The 18,308-nt window shown below is 42.6% G+C and overlaps 1 protein-coding gene across 1 annotated transcript in view; it reads left to right on the plus strand.

The window, feature by feature from the left end:
- RASGRF2 (Ras protein specific guanine nucleotide releasing factor 2) overlaps positions 1-18,308 on the plus strand; it is a 214,842-nt gene that overhangs the window by 160,221 nt on the left and 36,313 nt on the right. The window contains exon 18 of the mRNA XM_058523902.1: positions 12,518-12,624. Coding sequence (XP_058379885.1) covers positions 12,518-12,624 — 107 coding nt within the window. The remainder of the gene's footprint in view (positions 1-12,517; positions 12,625-18,308) is intronic.

Below are 18,308 nucleotides of genomic sequence, written 5' to 3' on the forward strand. Positions count from 1 at the left end.
ATCAAGGTATCGGTAAGGGCAAGCTCTCCGAAGGCGCTAGAGAAGGAGTCCACCTTGCCTCTTCTAGCTTCTGGTGATTGCTGGCAATCCTTGACATTCTTTGGTTTGTAGCAGCTTAATTCCAGTCACTCCTCCAACATCACATGGCCTTCCTCCCTCTGAGTGTGGCTGGATCCAAATTCCCTCTTCTTATAACCACACCAGTCATTGGATTTAGGACCCACCCTAATGCGGTTTGACATCTTAACTTGATTACATCTGCAAAGACCCTATTTCCAAATAAAGTAACCTTCACAGGTTCTGAGTGGACATGAGTTTTGAGGGAACAGTATTCAGTTCAGTACAGACCTCCACATCTGATCCGTCCGCAAGCCAAAGCCCCTCCATCTCCAATAATTCTTACCACTCCTGCCACACCTTTGTCCAAACCTGTGTCACTTGGATCACCTGGGTTACTGCCTCATCCCTGGTCTCTCTCTCTCCACTTTTGCCCCCTCTAGTCCACACTACACAAGGTGGCCAGAGTAACCTGTCCAAAGTGTAAGTAGATTATGATTCCCTTGTGCGAAACACTCTGGTGGCTTCCTAATACCAGATAATAAAATCTATCTCTTTAACTTGGCTTGAAAGATGCTTGGTGATCTAGTCTGCTCTCCAACTTCATCTCCCTTCTCTTGCCCCCACGGTCGCTGGGCTCCAGCCACACTGGGCTGCTTTCTGTCCCTCAGTCCTGCTGAGCTGTCTCAGCCTTTTCATTCGCTGTTCTGCTTGACGGACTCTTCCCCTAGATCTTCATATGACCACTTCCTTTTCATCATTCAAGTTCCAATTCATGTGTCCCCTCCTTAGAAAGGACTTCTCCACCCAGCCTAGCGAATGTGCTCTCTCTCTCTCACGTTAGCCTGTTTATCTCCACATAGCTCTTCTTTTCAAAATCTGAATTAACCTTATTTATCTGTTTATAGATAATAATATCACTGACATGATTTATTTATCATTTCTGTCTCCCTCCAGTAGAATGTAAATTCCCGTGAACAGCTAATCAGTTTTCCCTGTCCACTGCTGTACCCCTGCTCCTACAAAAGTGATTGGCACAAGGATGCTCAATAAATAGTTTGTGTCTGACTAAAATGGGCTGCCTTTGTGTTTTGTGGCTCCCACCCTCCCTTTCAAGGTACGTCTCATTTTCCAGTGGTAGAATCTACCGTTTTTATATGTCAAAACTTTTTGTATAAATTCTTACATGTTAGCAATTGAGAGGGAGAAGATGGCCTGTTTTCATACCTCTCCCTGACTGTCTCTAAAATTGTCTGCTTTGGCTTCCTCAGAATATCTCAACTAATTCTGTGGCCATCCCCTCTGCCCTCCTGCATACACAGGTTTGTGCTCATTCGCAACTTTATACACACCCTCCCCGGATAAGAAGCTACCATTCATTCTCCCCACCCCCAACCACATGGAAAAGCATTTCCAGATGTGTATGTAGGTTTCTGTAGAAAGAAATACAGAAGGATTTTTTAAATTATTATTTTTTGGTTTGTGGGGAAATTTAGCTAATGCCAAGGATGTGAATATTGTTCCCCATCAGGTGATAAGTCACATCTTATCCAGAGGAGATAGTGAATGCCTGTCAGGGAATTCAAACAAATGGACAGAAAAACCTTCCTCCCTTTCCATGTCGGATAGTTGGTTATAAAGTTGGGCAGAAAAGAAAATTATCAGGAAATTTGAAGTTTGTTCTTTTTTTTTTTGGTGTTCTCATTCACCATTTCTAGAGCATTCCCTGTATTTTCAAAGGCCTCTCTGGGTAATACTGATTTTATTGTCAAGAAACTCTGACCAGGAGTAATACATTTCTTGAACTCTTTTCTTTATAGATTGCTGTATTTTAGTTTTCAAACTGGTTCAAGTTATTGTCTCCCACAAACCTGTGTCACCTCTCAGCGCCTAACCCATCTCTTTCCTTCTTGCCTCAGCAATTTTCTTGAAAAGTCATTTAAATTGGCTTACTCTATGGCTTCACTGCTCACTGACTCCTCAGATGCCCCCATTCTGCTTTGGCGGAAGTCGCCGTCACCTCTGTACTGGCAGAATGTTCTTGTTGCACTTCTACCCCAGCACAAGAGCTGATGACAGCAGCCATGGCAGGGCTGAGGATTACACAGCAATAAGCAGGGGTGATTTGCGCTCCTCATGGACAGGCACTTGGGCAGTGTGTTTCAGTGGGAAGAGCCTGGATTTTACAATCCGATAATCTGGCCATAAATCCTGGCTCTGCTTTATCAGCTGTGACCTTCAGTGGCTATTGGACTTCTCTGAGCCTCGGTTTCCTCCTCTATAAAAGCAATGGATATGTTTTATAGAATTGTGAGAATTGAAAGAAGTAATACACAAAGGTTCTCAATAAGTTTTATTTTAAGCTCAGTATATAATCATTCCTTTAAGAATCTAAACAGCACACATTTTTTAAAATCCATAAGAACAATTCAGCTGACAGTCTTAGTTACCGATTTCCTTGAAAGATGAAAGCAAAGGAAAGGTATTGATTTTGCCATTCTTCATGTATTTTCATTACGAATAATGATAGTCCTGCTGGGCTTCTTTTCCTCAGTCTAGAAGGATGTGTTTTTTTCATTGTTACAGTTAATTACACTTAGAGAAAATCTCAGGTTAACCTGAGTAAGGAGAAGAACTTAAAAATGAAGGATAAGGGCACACTTCTAAAAAGGTGAAAAAAAACAACAACAACACTATGCAGCACTTGTTCATTACCTCATTAGTATCTTGCCAATAGCACCTTTGAGAAACTGCCCCTTCACATTCCTGGCCATGTGCTTTGAGTGGGAGCTTACCTCCCCCCCACCACATGCACGTACATGTGTGCACCTCCCTGCCATCCCCACCGCCTCACCATCACTACAGTGATGAGTTCGAGGGAGGTGAATGATGCACTTTGGCCAGTGAAATGGCAAGGATTTGTTTGGAAGCTTGTAGGATGGAAATTTCTCTGTATAGTGGAAGCTACTAGAAAGAATGCCTTCTCATCCTCTGGGTGGTGTGATGTGAGGTTATAAGACTAGCATGGCCTTACACATTTTTGCTACCTGAGAATAAGAGAATGAAGGCACTGAAGAGAAACAGAGGCCAGGTTGACATCACGTGCCTCTGAATCAAACGAAATCTGAATCTCACTCCAGAGATATGAAATAGTAATTTCCTTTTTAAGCCACTTTAGGTTGGGTGTTCTGTTCCTTTTGCAAACAAAGATTTCTAACCAATATTCAATTAAAATGGAAGCAATTGAAAGCAGCAGTAGATTACTACCCCAAATGTTCTACCCTATGCAGACTAAAGTTCAGTTTCTGCAGTCATAACTATTATTCTAGATCATCTCTCAAGAATGAGTATGTCAATTCATAGACTCAGTGAACACTGTTATGATGTTCAGCACAGTGTATGTGAAAACCTCCTGCTTGTCTGGATTTACCTATTTTTTTCAGTTTACCAGCTGTGTGACCTTGAGCAAGTAGCTTATCTGCTTCATGTCTAGGAAAATATTCTAGATTTGGTTCAGTGGGCAATAGGAAGACATTAGAAGTACTTGTGCTGGAGCAGTAACAAGTTAAAGGGATATTTAAGCTTATTCTTGAAGAGGCAGGTAACTTGCTCGTTTGCAGGGTTTCAAATTATACGTTCTTGGTGTTTTACTTGTTTGGAGGCTATCTCCTCCCTATTTAAAGAGCAAACTCCCTGAGAGCAGGGACCACATCTCTTTTGTTCACCCAGCACCTACACAGTCCCTGGAACATAGATGCTCCACAGATATTGACTGAATAGTTGAATTGCATCTACACAGTCCCTGGAACATAGATGCTCCACAGATATTGACTGAATAGTTGAATTGCGTCTACACAGTCCCTGGAACATAGATGCTCCACAGATATTGACTGAATAGTTGAATTATGGATGGAGGAAGAATAGAAGGACAGAGAGAATGGAGAAAGGAGAAACATCTAGGAGACAGTAGCTACAACCCATGTGAGAAGTACTGAGACTTAGGATTGTGGCAGAAGAATGGAGAGAAAGGGATAAATCTGACAGATGCTACCAAAAAGTTAACAGTATTTGTTGACCGAATGGGAAAAACCAAGGAGAGACAGAGAAGAGTGAGGTTTCCCACCTGAGAAGCTGAAATCATGGTTATCCCATTAACTCAATAGGAAAGTTAAAATGGGGAGGAGCTTGAGAGCAAGAAACATAAATTTGGTTTTTTGATATGTTTCTTATGAGGGGAGAATGTGTCATCAATATGGAAATGTCTCCTAAGAAGCTTGAAATGAGGGATTTGGGGAAATGTTGGAACCAGAGGTGTCAGGATGGAGTGCGTAAAAAAACCACGAGAGAGTTTTGTCCCCAAGGGAGTGAGAAATGAACAGAGTCAGCTGGAGAAGAGACCATGAACCAAGGAACGAGGCAGAGGTGGACAAACTGGAGGGCTGGGTGGAGAATGGGGAGAGTGTTTGGTGACAGAAGCAAAGAAGGGACAATAAGAGAAGCATCCTCTGCTTGTTCCTCCAGACATGTTTCAGAGTAAAGAGCAGACTTAGTTACCCAGGATTTGTGGGAAATTAATGCAGATAGTTTAAACATAGTCTAATAATCGGATTGTCTATATCAGTCACTTTCAGACTTTTTTATTGCAACCCATTCTAAGAAATATATTTTATATTTGACCCAGGATACACACACACACACACACACACACACATACATACATATACTTGATACAAAAGTTTCCCTGAAGGATACTCACTCTCACTATGCACAATCTACTCAGATAGTTTTCATCTATTTCATTTTTTTTTTTGAGGAAGATTGGCCCTGAGCTAACGTCTGCCAATCCTCCTCTTTTTGCTGAGGAAGACTGGCCCTGGGCTAACATCCATGCCCATCTTCCTCCACTTTATACGGGACGCCGCCACAGCATGGGTCGACAAGCGGTGCATCGGAGCGCGTCCGGGATCCGAACCGGTGAACCCTGGGCCGCCGTAGCAGAGCGCGCGCACCTAACTGCTTGCACCAGCGGGCCGGCCCCTTATTTCATTTTTTAAATGCTGGTAACAACCCACTAAATTGATTTCACTCCCCATTAATAGGTCATGACTAGACGTTTAACAAGCACTGGTCTATCTAATGGTCACATAGGAAATGTAATGAATTTGGGGAAAGAGCACATTTTGAGGACATTTTAATTCCCATTAAATGAATAAAGGTTTTTGTTTAAAATCCATTACAGTATGAAACACATCTCTCTTATAATGGTGCCATGCTCTCAACACACTTAAAAATTTAGAAGAGAGAATTAAAAGGAAAGCACTTAATTTCACCAGATATTCAAATAGCATCTGCTCTTGTAGCTTTAAGCGTTGGTTTACCAACTTGCAAGAAAAACTTAGAGCCTAAGTCTGGATCTAGGCCGTGAAGTGTAATTAAAAGCACTCTGGCTTTGGAAATGGACAGACCTGCGCTCAAGTCATGGTGCTGCCACTTATTAACTTTGTGACCTTTGCCAAATTTCTTAAATTCTTTGATGTCCTGTCTCTTTGTCCATAAATGAGGATAACAAGATTTACCCTACTTGGTTGCTGTTGTTATTGAAGAAGCCACCTTACTCATGGAACCATACTCAGCACTTGCTGGGCATGCAATAAATGGCAATTGTTGTTGTTGCACCTGGTTGTGAGGGTTAAATTATGGATCACTTGAAAGCTCCCAGCACAGTGCCTGGCACAAAGCAGCAATAAATATTTATGATCTTTCCATGCCAACAACCGGAGAGTAGAAATATAGTTGTAATCCAAGTGCACAAAAATGTACAAACCAATGATATGGTTTTGTATAGCACACAATTCTCTAGAAAGATATCTACTGGATAAAGCAAAGCACATTGATAACATTCATGTTATTGGACCGATTGTGTCTCATTTGTATGAAGTAAAAAATGATGCATCACTGACATGGCATTTTTCTTAATTCCCCCACCAATATAACCATTAAATTGATTGCAATGCTTTCATTCAATAAGCCTAAATTTATTAAGACCCACAATGATAAAAACACATCAAGAAACAGTTCCTAGAAGTACGATTAAAGTAACCAAGAGTTAGAGTTCACTTTTCCTCCCAGGCAGCCCATCTCCGTGGACCACTGATATCAATGGTGTCCCTGTGCTTTTGTCTCTTCCTGTTTCTCTTCTGACTTTCCTCACCAAGTCATAAGGATGGCTTTAAGATGCTTTGTTGGCATTAATAACAGCTCCATGGTCCACTCCTTGGTGATCTACTTTGATGCTAAAATACTTCACCATGTTTAAGAATTCCTTATCTTTTACAGTTTGTACTCAGGTAGCTTCAGGGTGGCTCTAACTGTAATCTTATTTCCCTCTCACCATTATTTTACTTGCCTCTTACAAGGTAGCAGTGAAGTTGGCTGCAAATCACATCATTCAAAGAATAAAATGAAAATTTCCATCCTTTTCTCTATTTTTCAACTTCCTTGCCTCCCTCCCCACTACTTTATCGTATGTTCTGCTTGTGATAGATTTCAAACACGTAGTCATCATGGTAATATGGTGAAAGAATGACCTTAATTCATAGATATAGCATCTGCAGATGCTTTCAGATAGTTTCCGTTGGAAGTGATGCAATTTTTGTTAAGAAAAATATCTACTGAGTGCCTATGTGCAAAGTTGAAAGGCCTACAACACTGCTTGAGATAAAATCCTTTCACCAAGGAGTGTATAGTTTAAGGGAGAGATGGGACATCTGCCAGTTGCTGTTAGAGATGAAATGACTCACAGGGTGTCTGGGGGAAGGACTGGAAAGTTGAATCTCGTTCTTAAATTCACATGTATCGTGATTTGATTCATATCACTTTTCCAGATGGCTTTTGTTGCCCAAATTAGCCAGTTTGACCAGTGCCTACAACTGAAAAAGAACATGCACAAATTGGAAACACAGGAATCTCAGGGTGACAGTATTCCAAGTAGGCTGTCATACTTGACAGGTGAAAGATGTTTAAAGCCCTGCAAAGATTTGCTATTTGCTGTTCCAAAAAAATGGAACAAGAACTCCTTAGGGGTGGATCCATGATTCTAGGACAGAATGGCTTCCACATGGATATTGCCACCAATTAGTTGTGTAGTTTGTGTTTAAATTCAGAAAGAAAGATTGCCCAAGCAGCTCCCAATTTAGATAGTCGCTTGCAATAAGGAGGAAATCTGGTGAGTTGCAGAAAATTGTAGTACTGATTATAGCTTTAAAGTCTGTGAAAAGTGGGGAGGAGTGCATGTCTGATTGGGAGTGTGGACCTATATGCTGTATTACAGCAAGACCACACGTATCAGTTTATCACATTAGAGCCCAGTTAAGGCAATTTCAGTTAATGCGTAAGCAGTGGCTCCTTTTGTAAAACTTGCTCTGTCAGGATTTGCTACTGGCCTGCCCCTCAGATAGATGGTTCATGTATCTGATTTAGGGAATTTCTACATTGTTGGTGGTTTAACTAGAATTGAGAGAGTATTTCTCTCTAAGATCAAAGACCTTCATGTGTTGATCAAGCAATGAAAAAGATTCTTCAGGAAGGAAATAACTTGATGTCCATCAAATCTTTACTGTGTTCACATATCCTTATAAACTAGCATACTGTGAAAAGTATACTGTGAGGGCCATCGGGCCAAGGGGATGGATGGATGAAGCTAGCTATAGGTGAGAACATAGTTGCAATGAATATGATTTTCTTGAATACCCTGGGCTAATTCTTGTTTTATAGCAATTATTTAATCTCTAAAATAACTTTAAGTGGTAATGCTATTCTCATTTTACGAGTAAGGAAACCGAGCCATGGAGAGGTTAAGTAATTTGCCTTAGACTTTATTCTGGTCCATCCTGGAGCCATATCAGTGGTGGCCTGCCATGTGAAGGGCACAGTGGAGGAGGTGTCTTTGGAGCCTTCCCTCCCTGGGTCTCAGTGCTCCTGCAGCACTTGGAAGGCTGGTCTTGCCTGTGGCATCTTCTCTGGCCATCTTAACCACTCGCTGTGGATTGTTCCAATTGCACTGACTGAGTGTGCGTTGTTGAAGATCACTTAAGTGAGTGCCTGGTCAGTTTCCAACCTGTGAGTGACAGTAGATGAGCTCTGAGCAGCAAAGAGATGTTTCTGTGATCTACACAGAAAAGATAAGTGGTTGTTAGAAGCAGTTATGAAGAACATCCAAGCAGTATAATCAAATCCTAACCTAACTGGTAATAGAGATTGAGCTTTGAATTTATGGAAATATTGGAAATTTGATAAAGAAAACTCCTTAAGTGGTCTTTTAATGTTTGATACTAAATAATTTGGAGAACAGAAAAGCGTTCCTTGCCTTTCTTGCCTGTCTTTCAAAATAAACTCCCCTCTCCACCCACCCCTGACACAGACACAAAAGGACCAGTGGTGGCTGATGCTTTTTCTAAAATAGATTAAAGAAATAGCAGCTCTCTTAAAATTGCTTTTCTCTCTTAACATTTCATTTTGATTTCCATCCTTCCACCCCTTCCTCACTCCCATCTCTCACCCATTCTGTTCTCATCGCAATGATTAGCCATCTTTATACTTATATATGTGGGTGGGGAACTCTGTCTCATCTCACTTTTTCGGTGTTTCAAGAGCTTTTGACTTTCATCCTCCAGCAAAATGCTGACTCCTTATTATTCCCCATCTCTCACTCCAGTTGAGGCCTCTACTCTAACTTGATTAATCTGAGCCTTGTAATATAGTTTCCCCATTTCTCATACCATTGCCCATCCTCTTCATCTGCCTTTCAATTATAGATTACATATATGTTCTTGTTAGTTGCTTCAAAGATATCTTTGTCTTAGAGTTCTGCCATTTCACAGTTTGTCAAGTGTGGTTTTCATTTTATTTGTCCTGCTTGGTGTTTGGTGTGATTCCTGAACCTGAAGATTCATGTCTTTCATCAAGTCTGAAAAATCCTTTTCCTATATTGCCTTTCTCTGATTCTTTTTCTATTCTTCTGCCACACTTACTAGATGTTTGTTGAGAATTCTACTTCTTTCCTCCATGTCTTTTAACCCCTCTCTTCGGTTTTCCGTCTGTTTAGTTCTTCGTACTGCATTTGAGTAATTTTCTCAGATCTATTTTTCAGATCTCTTTCCAGTTTACTCTTTCTTTATTCAACTGGTCTAATCTGTGTTAATCTATCTTATCTGTCTGTGTTTTGAATTTCAACTTGTCTATTTTTCAACAATAGTTGGGAGAATAATTCTACTAATTTGAAGAATTTTTATGTGGTTCTTGTAAAATCTGACTTTTTAAGTACTTTTTTAGTCTTTTTTTCATGCTTTCAGTTCCCACTTTTATATCTTTAGTCTTTGTAAACATAATCGTTCTAGTACCTGAAATTCTTGGTCGTGGTTGAAGGGTGGGGCGGGCAGTTCCTTATCCTTGTGTCTTCTGATCCTTGTTCATGGTGGATGGTTTGCATGTTTTGTAATTTTAGATTGTGAGTTTCTCTTCAGGGACTTCTTCAGTGGTAATCTAGTACAGGCTGAGGTTGAGTATGAGTCCCTCCAGAGAGATTCTGTGTGTGCTTTTGTCAGGGGCTCACGGTTATCACTGGCCTGGGCCACTTTTTATTTTAACTTCTCATCTAGAGGGGCAGACCACGTGAGAGTGGTTCAGTCTGAGCTGCAGACCTACAGGAGGTGGCCTGTGGTCAATTCCTAGGGAGGCTTTTTTTTTAATCTACTGAGATCCAGCTGAGGCAGACAAGTTTCTTAACTGTCTCCTTGTGCGTTGGAGAATTTTTTCCCCTGGTGTACTGTTTCACAGAGGGGATGGTCTTCTGACAGTTCCAGCTTTATGCGGGAGTCTCAGTTCCCATTCCCTCACCTGTACTTCGTGAAGGCCCTGTGGCTTCTTTTCCTGAACCATGTGAATTTACAGTCCAAATGTCACGTTATCAGAACTGGTAACCTGCCCTACTCTCAGGGCAGCCAGAGTCAGTTCAGACGCTTGGTTCTGGTTTTCAGATCTCTGTCTGTTTGACCCTGGAAAATCCCTTATTTTCTTGAGAACTCAGCTATGCATTTAAAAAGATATTTATTATAATTTACCCAGAATTTCTAAGCTTTTAATAGCCAAAGGTTTTTCCAAGATATCTAGTCTGCCAAGAGCACATCATCGTCATCCTCTGACAGTGTCTACTAATGGGTGGAAGCTGCCTGTCTCCATTCAAAGAGGAGTATGGAGAAGGGGTCTCTGCTCTTTAGAAGCTCATAGTTTTTTTGTTTAACTCATTCATAAGTTCTGAGGACTGTTCATTCAGTCTTTCACTCAATCATCCTTACATTCATATCACATTCAATAAATACTTAGTAAGTTCCTATTATCCAGGCTTTCATTCATTTATTAAGCAAATATATATTGTGTACAGCATCTGCTATGTGCTAGACATGTGCTCCTGTTCAGCAAAAACACACCCAATCCCTGTCTTCATGGAGGTCACAAATATTGATCTGATAATTACACAAATAAATGTAAAATTACAAATGTAGCAAGTGCCAGAAAGTAAATGTGCATGGTGCTGTGAGATGTGTAACGGGGGATTTGTCCAACTCAGGCTAGGAAAGCCTTATCTGGAGAAGTGAAATAAGCAAGAGTGGCTTTCATTGAGTGAAAAGGGGAGCAATAATTGTGCCAGATATGGAGCAGTATGTGCAAAGGCCCTGGGGTGAAGATGGAGGACCAAAAGAAGGGTGGTGTGATTACAGCAGAAATAGTGAGAAGAACGTGGTTCCAGAAAAGGCAGAGAGGGAACTAGAGGCCAAAACATGGAAAACCTTGTAGGCTGTGCATTTATCATAAGAGCCATCAAAGACAGGGGAATGACACATCTGATTTGCCCTCCGAAAAGATCATTCTGACTTTAGAGAACAGATCTGAGGAGTCAAGAGTGACAATGGAGACCAGTTGGGAGGCTATTCTCAGTAGACCAGATGAGAGTTGTTGGTAGCTCAGCTGTGGTTTTGGCTTTGTAGAGAAGAGGATATGGACAGATTTGAGATTTACTTAGCAGGTAAGATTATCAGGAAGAAGCAGAGAGATGGGCCAAGAACAATTCTAAAATTTCAGGCTAATATAACTGGATGGCTGGTGGTGTTCCTTTACTGAGAGAGGGAACACTGGAAAAGGACAAGGTTTGGTGGAAAGGCCATGGACTTTTCTTTCGCACATATCAGTTTGAGGTTTTTGAAACATCTAAGAGGAAAATATTAAGAGACAGTTGGATATATGGGTCCAGAGCTCAGAGAAGAGATCTGGGGATATAAATACGTAATTTGCTTACAGGTGTTCATTAGATGAGATTTCCTATGGAAAGATGAGAGATATCTCTTGGATATAGAGACATGGAGATTATTGGTGACCTTAATGGGAGCCGTTTTGGTGGTAAGAAGGGGTGAGAAACTTGGAGTAGGATGTAGAGAGAGTAGGAGATGAGGAAATGGAATCAGTGAGTAAAGACAACCTTCAAGAAGTTTGCCAGTGAAGTTATGTAAGCCTTGAATTCATTTTTAAAGCAAACGTGTCACTTAATTATGATTGCAAGGCAAAATCTTTTAAAATAGAGTCAGTAGAAAAATATTAAAATGGTTTCTTGATAGTGAAAAGGTGGCCAAGATAGAGACATAGGCCGGCACAGAGAGGACGCAAAGACACTGAACTAATATTGAATTGTAGTAACAGCTAACATTTGTTGAGCTCTCACTATTGTTCCAGGTGCCATTCTAACTGCTTAACGTGTTTTAACTAACTTAATCTCCACAACAATTCTGTGAGGTAGGTACACTTATTATCCCATGCAGGACACGAGGAAACTGGTCACCAGCTAGGTGCTGTAACCTGCCAGGGTAGGGAAACAGGATTTCAACCCAGACAGTCAGGCTATGAAGTTCATGTCCTTAACCACTCTGCTCCACTGCTTCTCAGTATATGGGTGCACAATAAAGTATCTGTATTATTTATGAGCCAAGATAATGGGCTCGTCCTCTACAAAGATTGAAAATGTTATTGGTTATATAATGACTTTGGGGCAAAAGTATAAAGTAATTAATGCTGACTCAAATACTTTGTTAAAACTCTTTCTTGGCTTTATATTATAGAGCAAGACAGGCATAAATAGCAGTGTCATTAGACCAGATTTAGCTTTAATCAGTGGCCTTTACTAACTATGTGCACGCTATTCATCTAATTGCACCTGAAACTACGCAGTGGCTTCACTGCTGAGGCTATAAGAGGTAAGTCAGCGGAGTCCACAACAGTCTGAAGCCACTTGCACCTCTTTGCCAAGACGTGTCATTTGCAAGTTTCATTAACCAACGTCTTAAAATAAGTGACCTTTCAGGTCCCTGGGGATTGGTTTTAACCATAGCATGTCTGTGTTTCTTTTCCTCCTAAGGCTTTAACAACATGGAGAGAACATGCGACAAAGAGTTTATTATACGCAGAACAGCCACCAATCGAGTCCTGAATGTCCTCCGTCACTGGGTCTCAAAGCACGCGCAGGTAATTCAGTGGCTTCGTTAATTATTTTCAAGAATTTTTTTTAAACCAACTTTTTAAGTTGTTACTCATGTAAAACACCTCCTGATTCTTTGGAGTTAGAGTTTGAAACCTTGAAATTGGAACATGGGGAGAGAAAAAATAGGAGGATAGACATACAGATCAAAGCAAATACACAGGTATTGCCAACACCCACTGTTTCAGATCTACAAATGGCATGACACAGGAGGGGAAACAGGGCTCCCTCTTCCCTCATCTTCTGAGGCAACAAATCCCGCCTATGGGCACTTGAGCCAGGGCAGGGCTACTGTACTGGGCCACCCCTAGAGCACCATTCACAGGACCCTCTCTGTAAGTGGAGTTGTGCCAGCTGCAGTGGTGCCCCCTGGAGGTAAATTGAAGTTGCCTCCTGGAGGTAAGCAGTAGGTACTCCCCTGAGGTAAACAGCAGGTGCTCTCCTGAAGTAAACAGCAGATGCCCCCTGGAGGTAAACAGCAGATGCTCCTTGAGGTAAACAGCAGGTGCCCCCTGGAGATAAACAGCAGTTACTTCCCTGAGGTAAACAGCAGGTACTTCCCTGAGGTAAACAGCAGGTACTTCCCTGAGGTAAATAGCAGGTACTTCCCTGAGGTAAACAACAGGTACTCTCCTGAAGTAAACAGCAGGTATTTCCCTGAGGTAAACAGCAGGTGCCCCCTGAGGTAAACAGCAGGTACTTCCCTGAGGTAAACAGTAGGTGCTCTCCTGAAATAAACAGCAGATGCCGCCTGACGTAAACAGCAGGTACTTCCCTGAGGTAAACAGCAGGTGCCCCCTGGAGGTAAGTAACGTTGGTATCTGGTCAGAGAGTGTTTTCTCAGCCTGATTCAGGAGATGTTTTGCCTCATGCCCTTTGATGTTTTAGTTCCTAGTATTCTGTTGTTAAATTGCATCCGCTGACAGGAAACGTACTTGTTATCTGTGTGTTTTCAATGCAAGTTTGTAGAATTTATACCCGCTTCCCCATTTCACAAAATAAAGCCAGGGCCCCTTTGCCTCACTGGTTGGAGGCACGCATTGTGCGTTTCTCACCCATGGCCAACTGATGGGCGAGCCCTCCTGGGCATGTGGCTGGCTGGCACCCTACAAGAAGAGTTTCAGAGAGAGAGAGAGAAAGGGAGCCTGTAGGGCTCAGACCAGAACATGTGAAACCTATAAAATGTGAGTTAGCTAATGAGCAAAGAAGAAGAGAAAAAGGCGAAGAGTTCCCGGGTCTCACTTCATTATAGAGGCCGTCATGGGTCTGCTGCATGGTTCTTGGTAATGACCGTCCGTTGGATAGGGTCACACAATGGCCAGGCTCCTGAAATCCCTGTGGTAGGAGAATTCACTAATTGGGAAAAGTGGGATTGGGCCTCACCACCAGTTAGGCCATGACAATTATGAAATATTAATTAAAATAAAAACAAAGATAGCACATTAAAGGATTAAAATTTCATCTTACACACCTTAAATAAACAAAAATGGGTCCTATATGACTCAAATTCCAAGAACCATCCTTAGCTCATTGGAAACTTCTAGTCTCAGTGAGCTGCTTGTAATCCATTTTGCTCATTGCAGATAAAACATGATAACGAAATATCTCCTGCATCTGACTGTCCACCCCATTCCTCTCTGGTTTTGACTCAAGGTCTTGACTTCTGATTCCTGGGGCCCACAGTGGCTTCGGAGATGCCGAGTGGCTTTGATAGACAGGTGCTGCTCGGTTCTCTTCCCTGGTCTCAGCTTGCCCGGTGCCAGTTCATGCCAAGGACACACAGTCGCAGGATGAGTCAAAGCCCAGGTTTACCTGGCCTGGCTCCCTCCTCTCTTCCAAATCTTCCCTCAAAGAACTCTAACCTTGCTTTCCCTATCAGCCTCACTTCCCTTATCTCAAGCCCCAGTGCCCTCTTTTTCTAATGATCTCAAGCAGGCATCCCTCACAAGTCACGTATAACTCTTACAGTAGCTAGAAAAGAACCACAAAGCAAATTACAATATGCTGGGGTTGTTTTACCTTTGGTAAAGAGAATTCACAGAAGGAAGAGACTGGTGTACTGAATCCCTCTCTTGTAATAAAGAGATTTACAGGAAGGTGGTATCATCTGATTTGGTAGCTGCATTGTACGTACATATGTGCATACAGGCATACACACATACGTGCATACAGGCAATATTGGGTTGAATAGGACCAAGTCATTGGAATAGATAATGGATTGATATGAAAACAAAGGTCTCTTTATTCAGATTGTGTCCTGGTGGCTGTTAGTCCTAATCCAAAAAGCACCCTAAGTCTTAGCTCTTGCTTGGACAGTTGGATGCTTTGCAGCCTGTTACTTCAGATGTGCTCACACACGGGAAAGCCCTTGGTCATCAGTTCCAGTTAGAGGGCCGCACGGGGAATCCCAGCTTCTCCGACTCTCCCTTCGTCAGGGGCATATGTGGGTGGTACAAATGGCTCAGGTATTTGGTCTTTTCTCCTGAAATGATTATGATATAAAATTCAGACCCTGGTCTGCCAAAGGAAGTTCTCCCCACTCGCTCATTTGCCTTATCTTACCTTCCCTGCATGTGTGAGTGGATGTAGGGATCTGTGGTTGGTTTCTAGTTGTCCTGGTGTGACATCATTGTGTGCACATCCTGTCACCTTCCTATTCCAGTGAGTCTCCATCACCCTCTCTGTCAGCACACAACATGCGGGACATTTCTGTAGCATTTCTGCTTATTGGCAATTGCTGTGGGACATTTTTTGCTGGCTTCAGTTTCCAGATTTCCTTTCCTCCCTCTGCTGACTAGCTTTTGCCACCTGGGCTCCACAGTGGGAATTTGAGCAAGTCAAGGCGGGCTCTGGGTAATGGATTGGTAAACAGTTTGAATAGACAGAGCTAGTTTCAGCTCATGGTCCTGGAGGCCACAGTGTGTGCCTGCCGCCTCCTCTCACTGGCTATGGCACAGCCTGAGCCAGGTGAGTTCAGAGGAGGTGTGTGTGTGGCTCCTGACTTGATGGACCCGCAGCAAGGTGACCACTAGGGTGCTTAAAGACAGAGTAGTAGCAACTCAGCCTGGTGCCTTCTCTAGCTATGAGATGAGTCTGCTGGTCTGAAAACCTGGGCTATAATCTGACTCTGCCAGTTAACTCTTACCTTTGTTGTCTTTGGTTTTCACGTCACAAAATCAAGGGCTTGGACAAGAGGCTCTTTCATCATCTGCTTCACTTTGTGTCTGTTGAGTCCATTTAAGGAAGAATGTAGTGTTATTGTGGCAACCTGATTATTTTAATTAGTAGCTTTAAAAAAGATGAGCAGGAAATTGTACTCATTTCAAAAATACACTCAAACATGGTAACAAATGCGTTTTTCCTCACATGGTAGACTAACCTGGGACACTACTTCAATTATAGAAAACAGAAAAGCCACAGTGAAGCAACAAGGTGTGGATTTGTCCCCAAATAATCTAGAGAATCGAGTCTACCACAAAGTATTAGATATCATGTATCTATTTCTCATTTCTCATCAAAGGTAACTAATATTGGCAGATACTACCCTGAATTTACTTCAGGAGAAATAAAAAGTTGTGGAAGTATGGGTTCTTCAGAGAAATAAAATTTCCCTAGGATGTCACCCTTAACTCTCTACCCCACCGTGTGGTGCTAGAATACCATTCCTTCTCCTAGAAGAAAACCTTCTATCATTTTCTTTAGGAAGTAGTTGGTAAGGCTAGAATGTTTCATTTTTTTCTGATTCTAAAAATTTTCATCTGTTAATACATTCTGCCCTAGTTTCTTCTCATTTTGTTGTGTCTTTTACTCATTTGTTGCCTTTTACGTTGAAAGTGAGGCCACAAGGCCACGCTGGGTTTCCGCCACATGCCTTGTCTATGGATCATCAGAAGGAGCAGCGGCCCAGAGTCAGGGGGACCTGCGTTCTCCCTCCGGCTCTGCCTCTGTGTCTTCTGTGGAGCCCTGAGTCAGGCACTTGGCCTCTGTGGGTGTTAATATCCTCTTCTGAAAGTGAGAACAGCCATACCTGTTTTACCTCCCCAAGGATGTGGTGAGAATTAAAGGCGATGTTGAATTAAGAAGCATGAAATACATAAGGCACAATGTAGGTGTGTGTGACTAAGGACAGGAGAGATGCACATTTCCTCTCCCTACGACTAGGCCATAAGCTCCTTGCAGACAGAGCCTGTCTCATTCATCTTTGCATCTCCTTTCACAGGGTTCTGCAATGCTGGGCATGGGACAGATGCCCAGTAATAGTTGTCAAATCGAGTTTATCTTTTAATGTTGCTGTTGTTCATTCTCTCCAGGAGGTCATTTTCTAGCCTTTAAAATTTCCAAAGGCAGCCAAGACAGAGACTGCATCCACAAATGGACTAGGTAGGACTCGAGGCTGTGCGTGGAGAATCTGCGTAAAGGAAGTGTTTTCATTAGGTGTGCACACGCTGCTCGAGCGCCTCCTGCTAGGAGGCCTTACGTGTCATTTGCAAAGTTGCAAGGTGTCTGCAGGTCCCGGGGCTGCAGAGCTGTTACCCAGATGCTCCTGTGACTGCTTTTGTCTTCTGTGCCCAGACAGGCAGGGGAAGGACTTCGAGGCTGACTAGAGGCACTTCAGGTCTGCACTCCAGTCTCTGTCAAAGGCCTTGTATTATAATCTATAGCAATTCTCGTTTTCCTGAATTGTCTTACTGATCAACTAGTTCTGAAAGGATGCTCCGTTCACGTGTTTGAGGAATTTTACAGACCCTGGCGCTGACACAGGAGCGTGCCGCTGCGTCTGCAGGTTATGACGCTTCGTCAGACTCTGGGCGCTGTCTGAATGACAAGCAGCTGAAAATGAAACACTCACTCATTTTCCTAATTGTAAGCTAAAGAGAATGTTTGAAAAGCGTGAGATCAGGCAAAAATGACCTACTTACATAAAAATCTCCTTCCCAAAGGAGTTTATGAGGGAACACTGCTACTCCCTTCTCTGTTCTCTCACCTCCTTCATTCATTCACTAATAAGAATTGAGCACCAGAGTGTGCTAGACACCGGCATAGATGTGAGCGTGAGCGAGAGCCACACATTGCCTGAGTCAGGGTAGCTCGCCTTAAGTCTCTAGCAGAGAGGTCTCCAAAAATCCCCCAAGTGCCCCACGGGAGGAAGAGCTGGCCACTGTCCATCTGCCACATCCCGAGGGAAGCAGGGCTGGGCTCCGCCTGCACCAGCACGTCAGGCTGTGTTCCTTCTCCTGGAGGGTCAGAGTAAGAGCAAGAACATGGAGAGGAGGTGGTAGGGAGAGAAGAAGGGGCCTCCCATGCAGGCCTCCAGGCTTGAGGCAGGCCAGGCTATGGCAGGAGGGAAACGTCTTATTCTGGATTGAACTGGACCTTTGATTAATATATTGGACTGGACATTTTGATTGAAGTGATCATTCCTGTAACTAAAGGTTCTGGAAGACTTTGGGTGGGGAAGGGTGGCCTACAGAGCAGCTGAGTGGGCTCAGTGAGAAGCAGTCTGCTGCTTGATGATTTCATCATTGTTTATGATACAGGAAGTGTAGGTCACCTTGGGAGAGCAATTTCACGGAATATATCAAAATAACTCAGCTGTTAGGTTTCTAACCCACTTCAGTCCTCTTACGTTCACTGTATGATGGACAAAGAGAGCATATTTAGATCATCGATG

The sequence above is a fragment of the Diceros bicornis genome, chromosome 1 (genome assembly GCF_020826845.1).
Source record: "Diceros bicornis minor isolate mBicDic1 chromosome 1, mDicBic1.mat.cur, whole genome shotgun sequence".
Classification (NCBI taxonomy): Eukaryota; Metazoa; Chordata; class Mammalia; order Perissodactyla; family Rhinocerotidae; genus Diceros; species Diceros bicornis.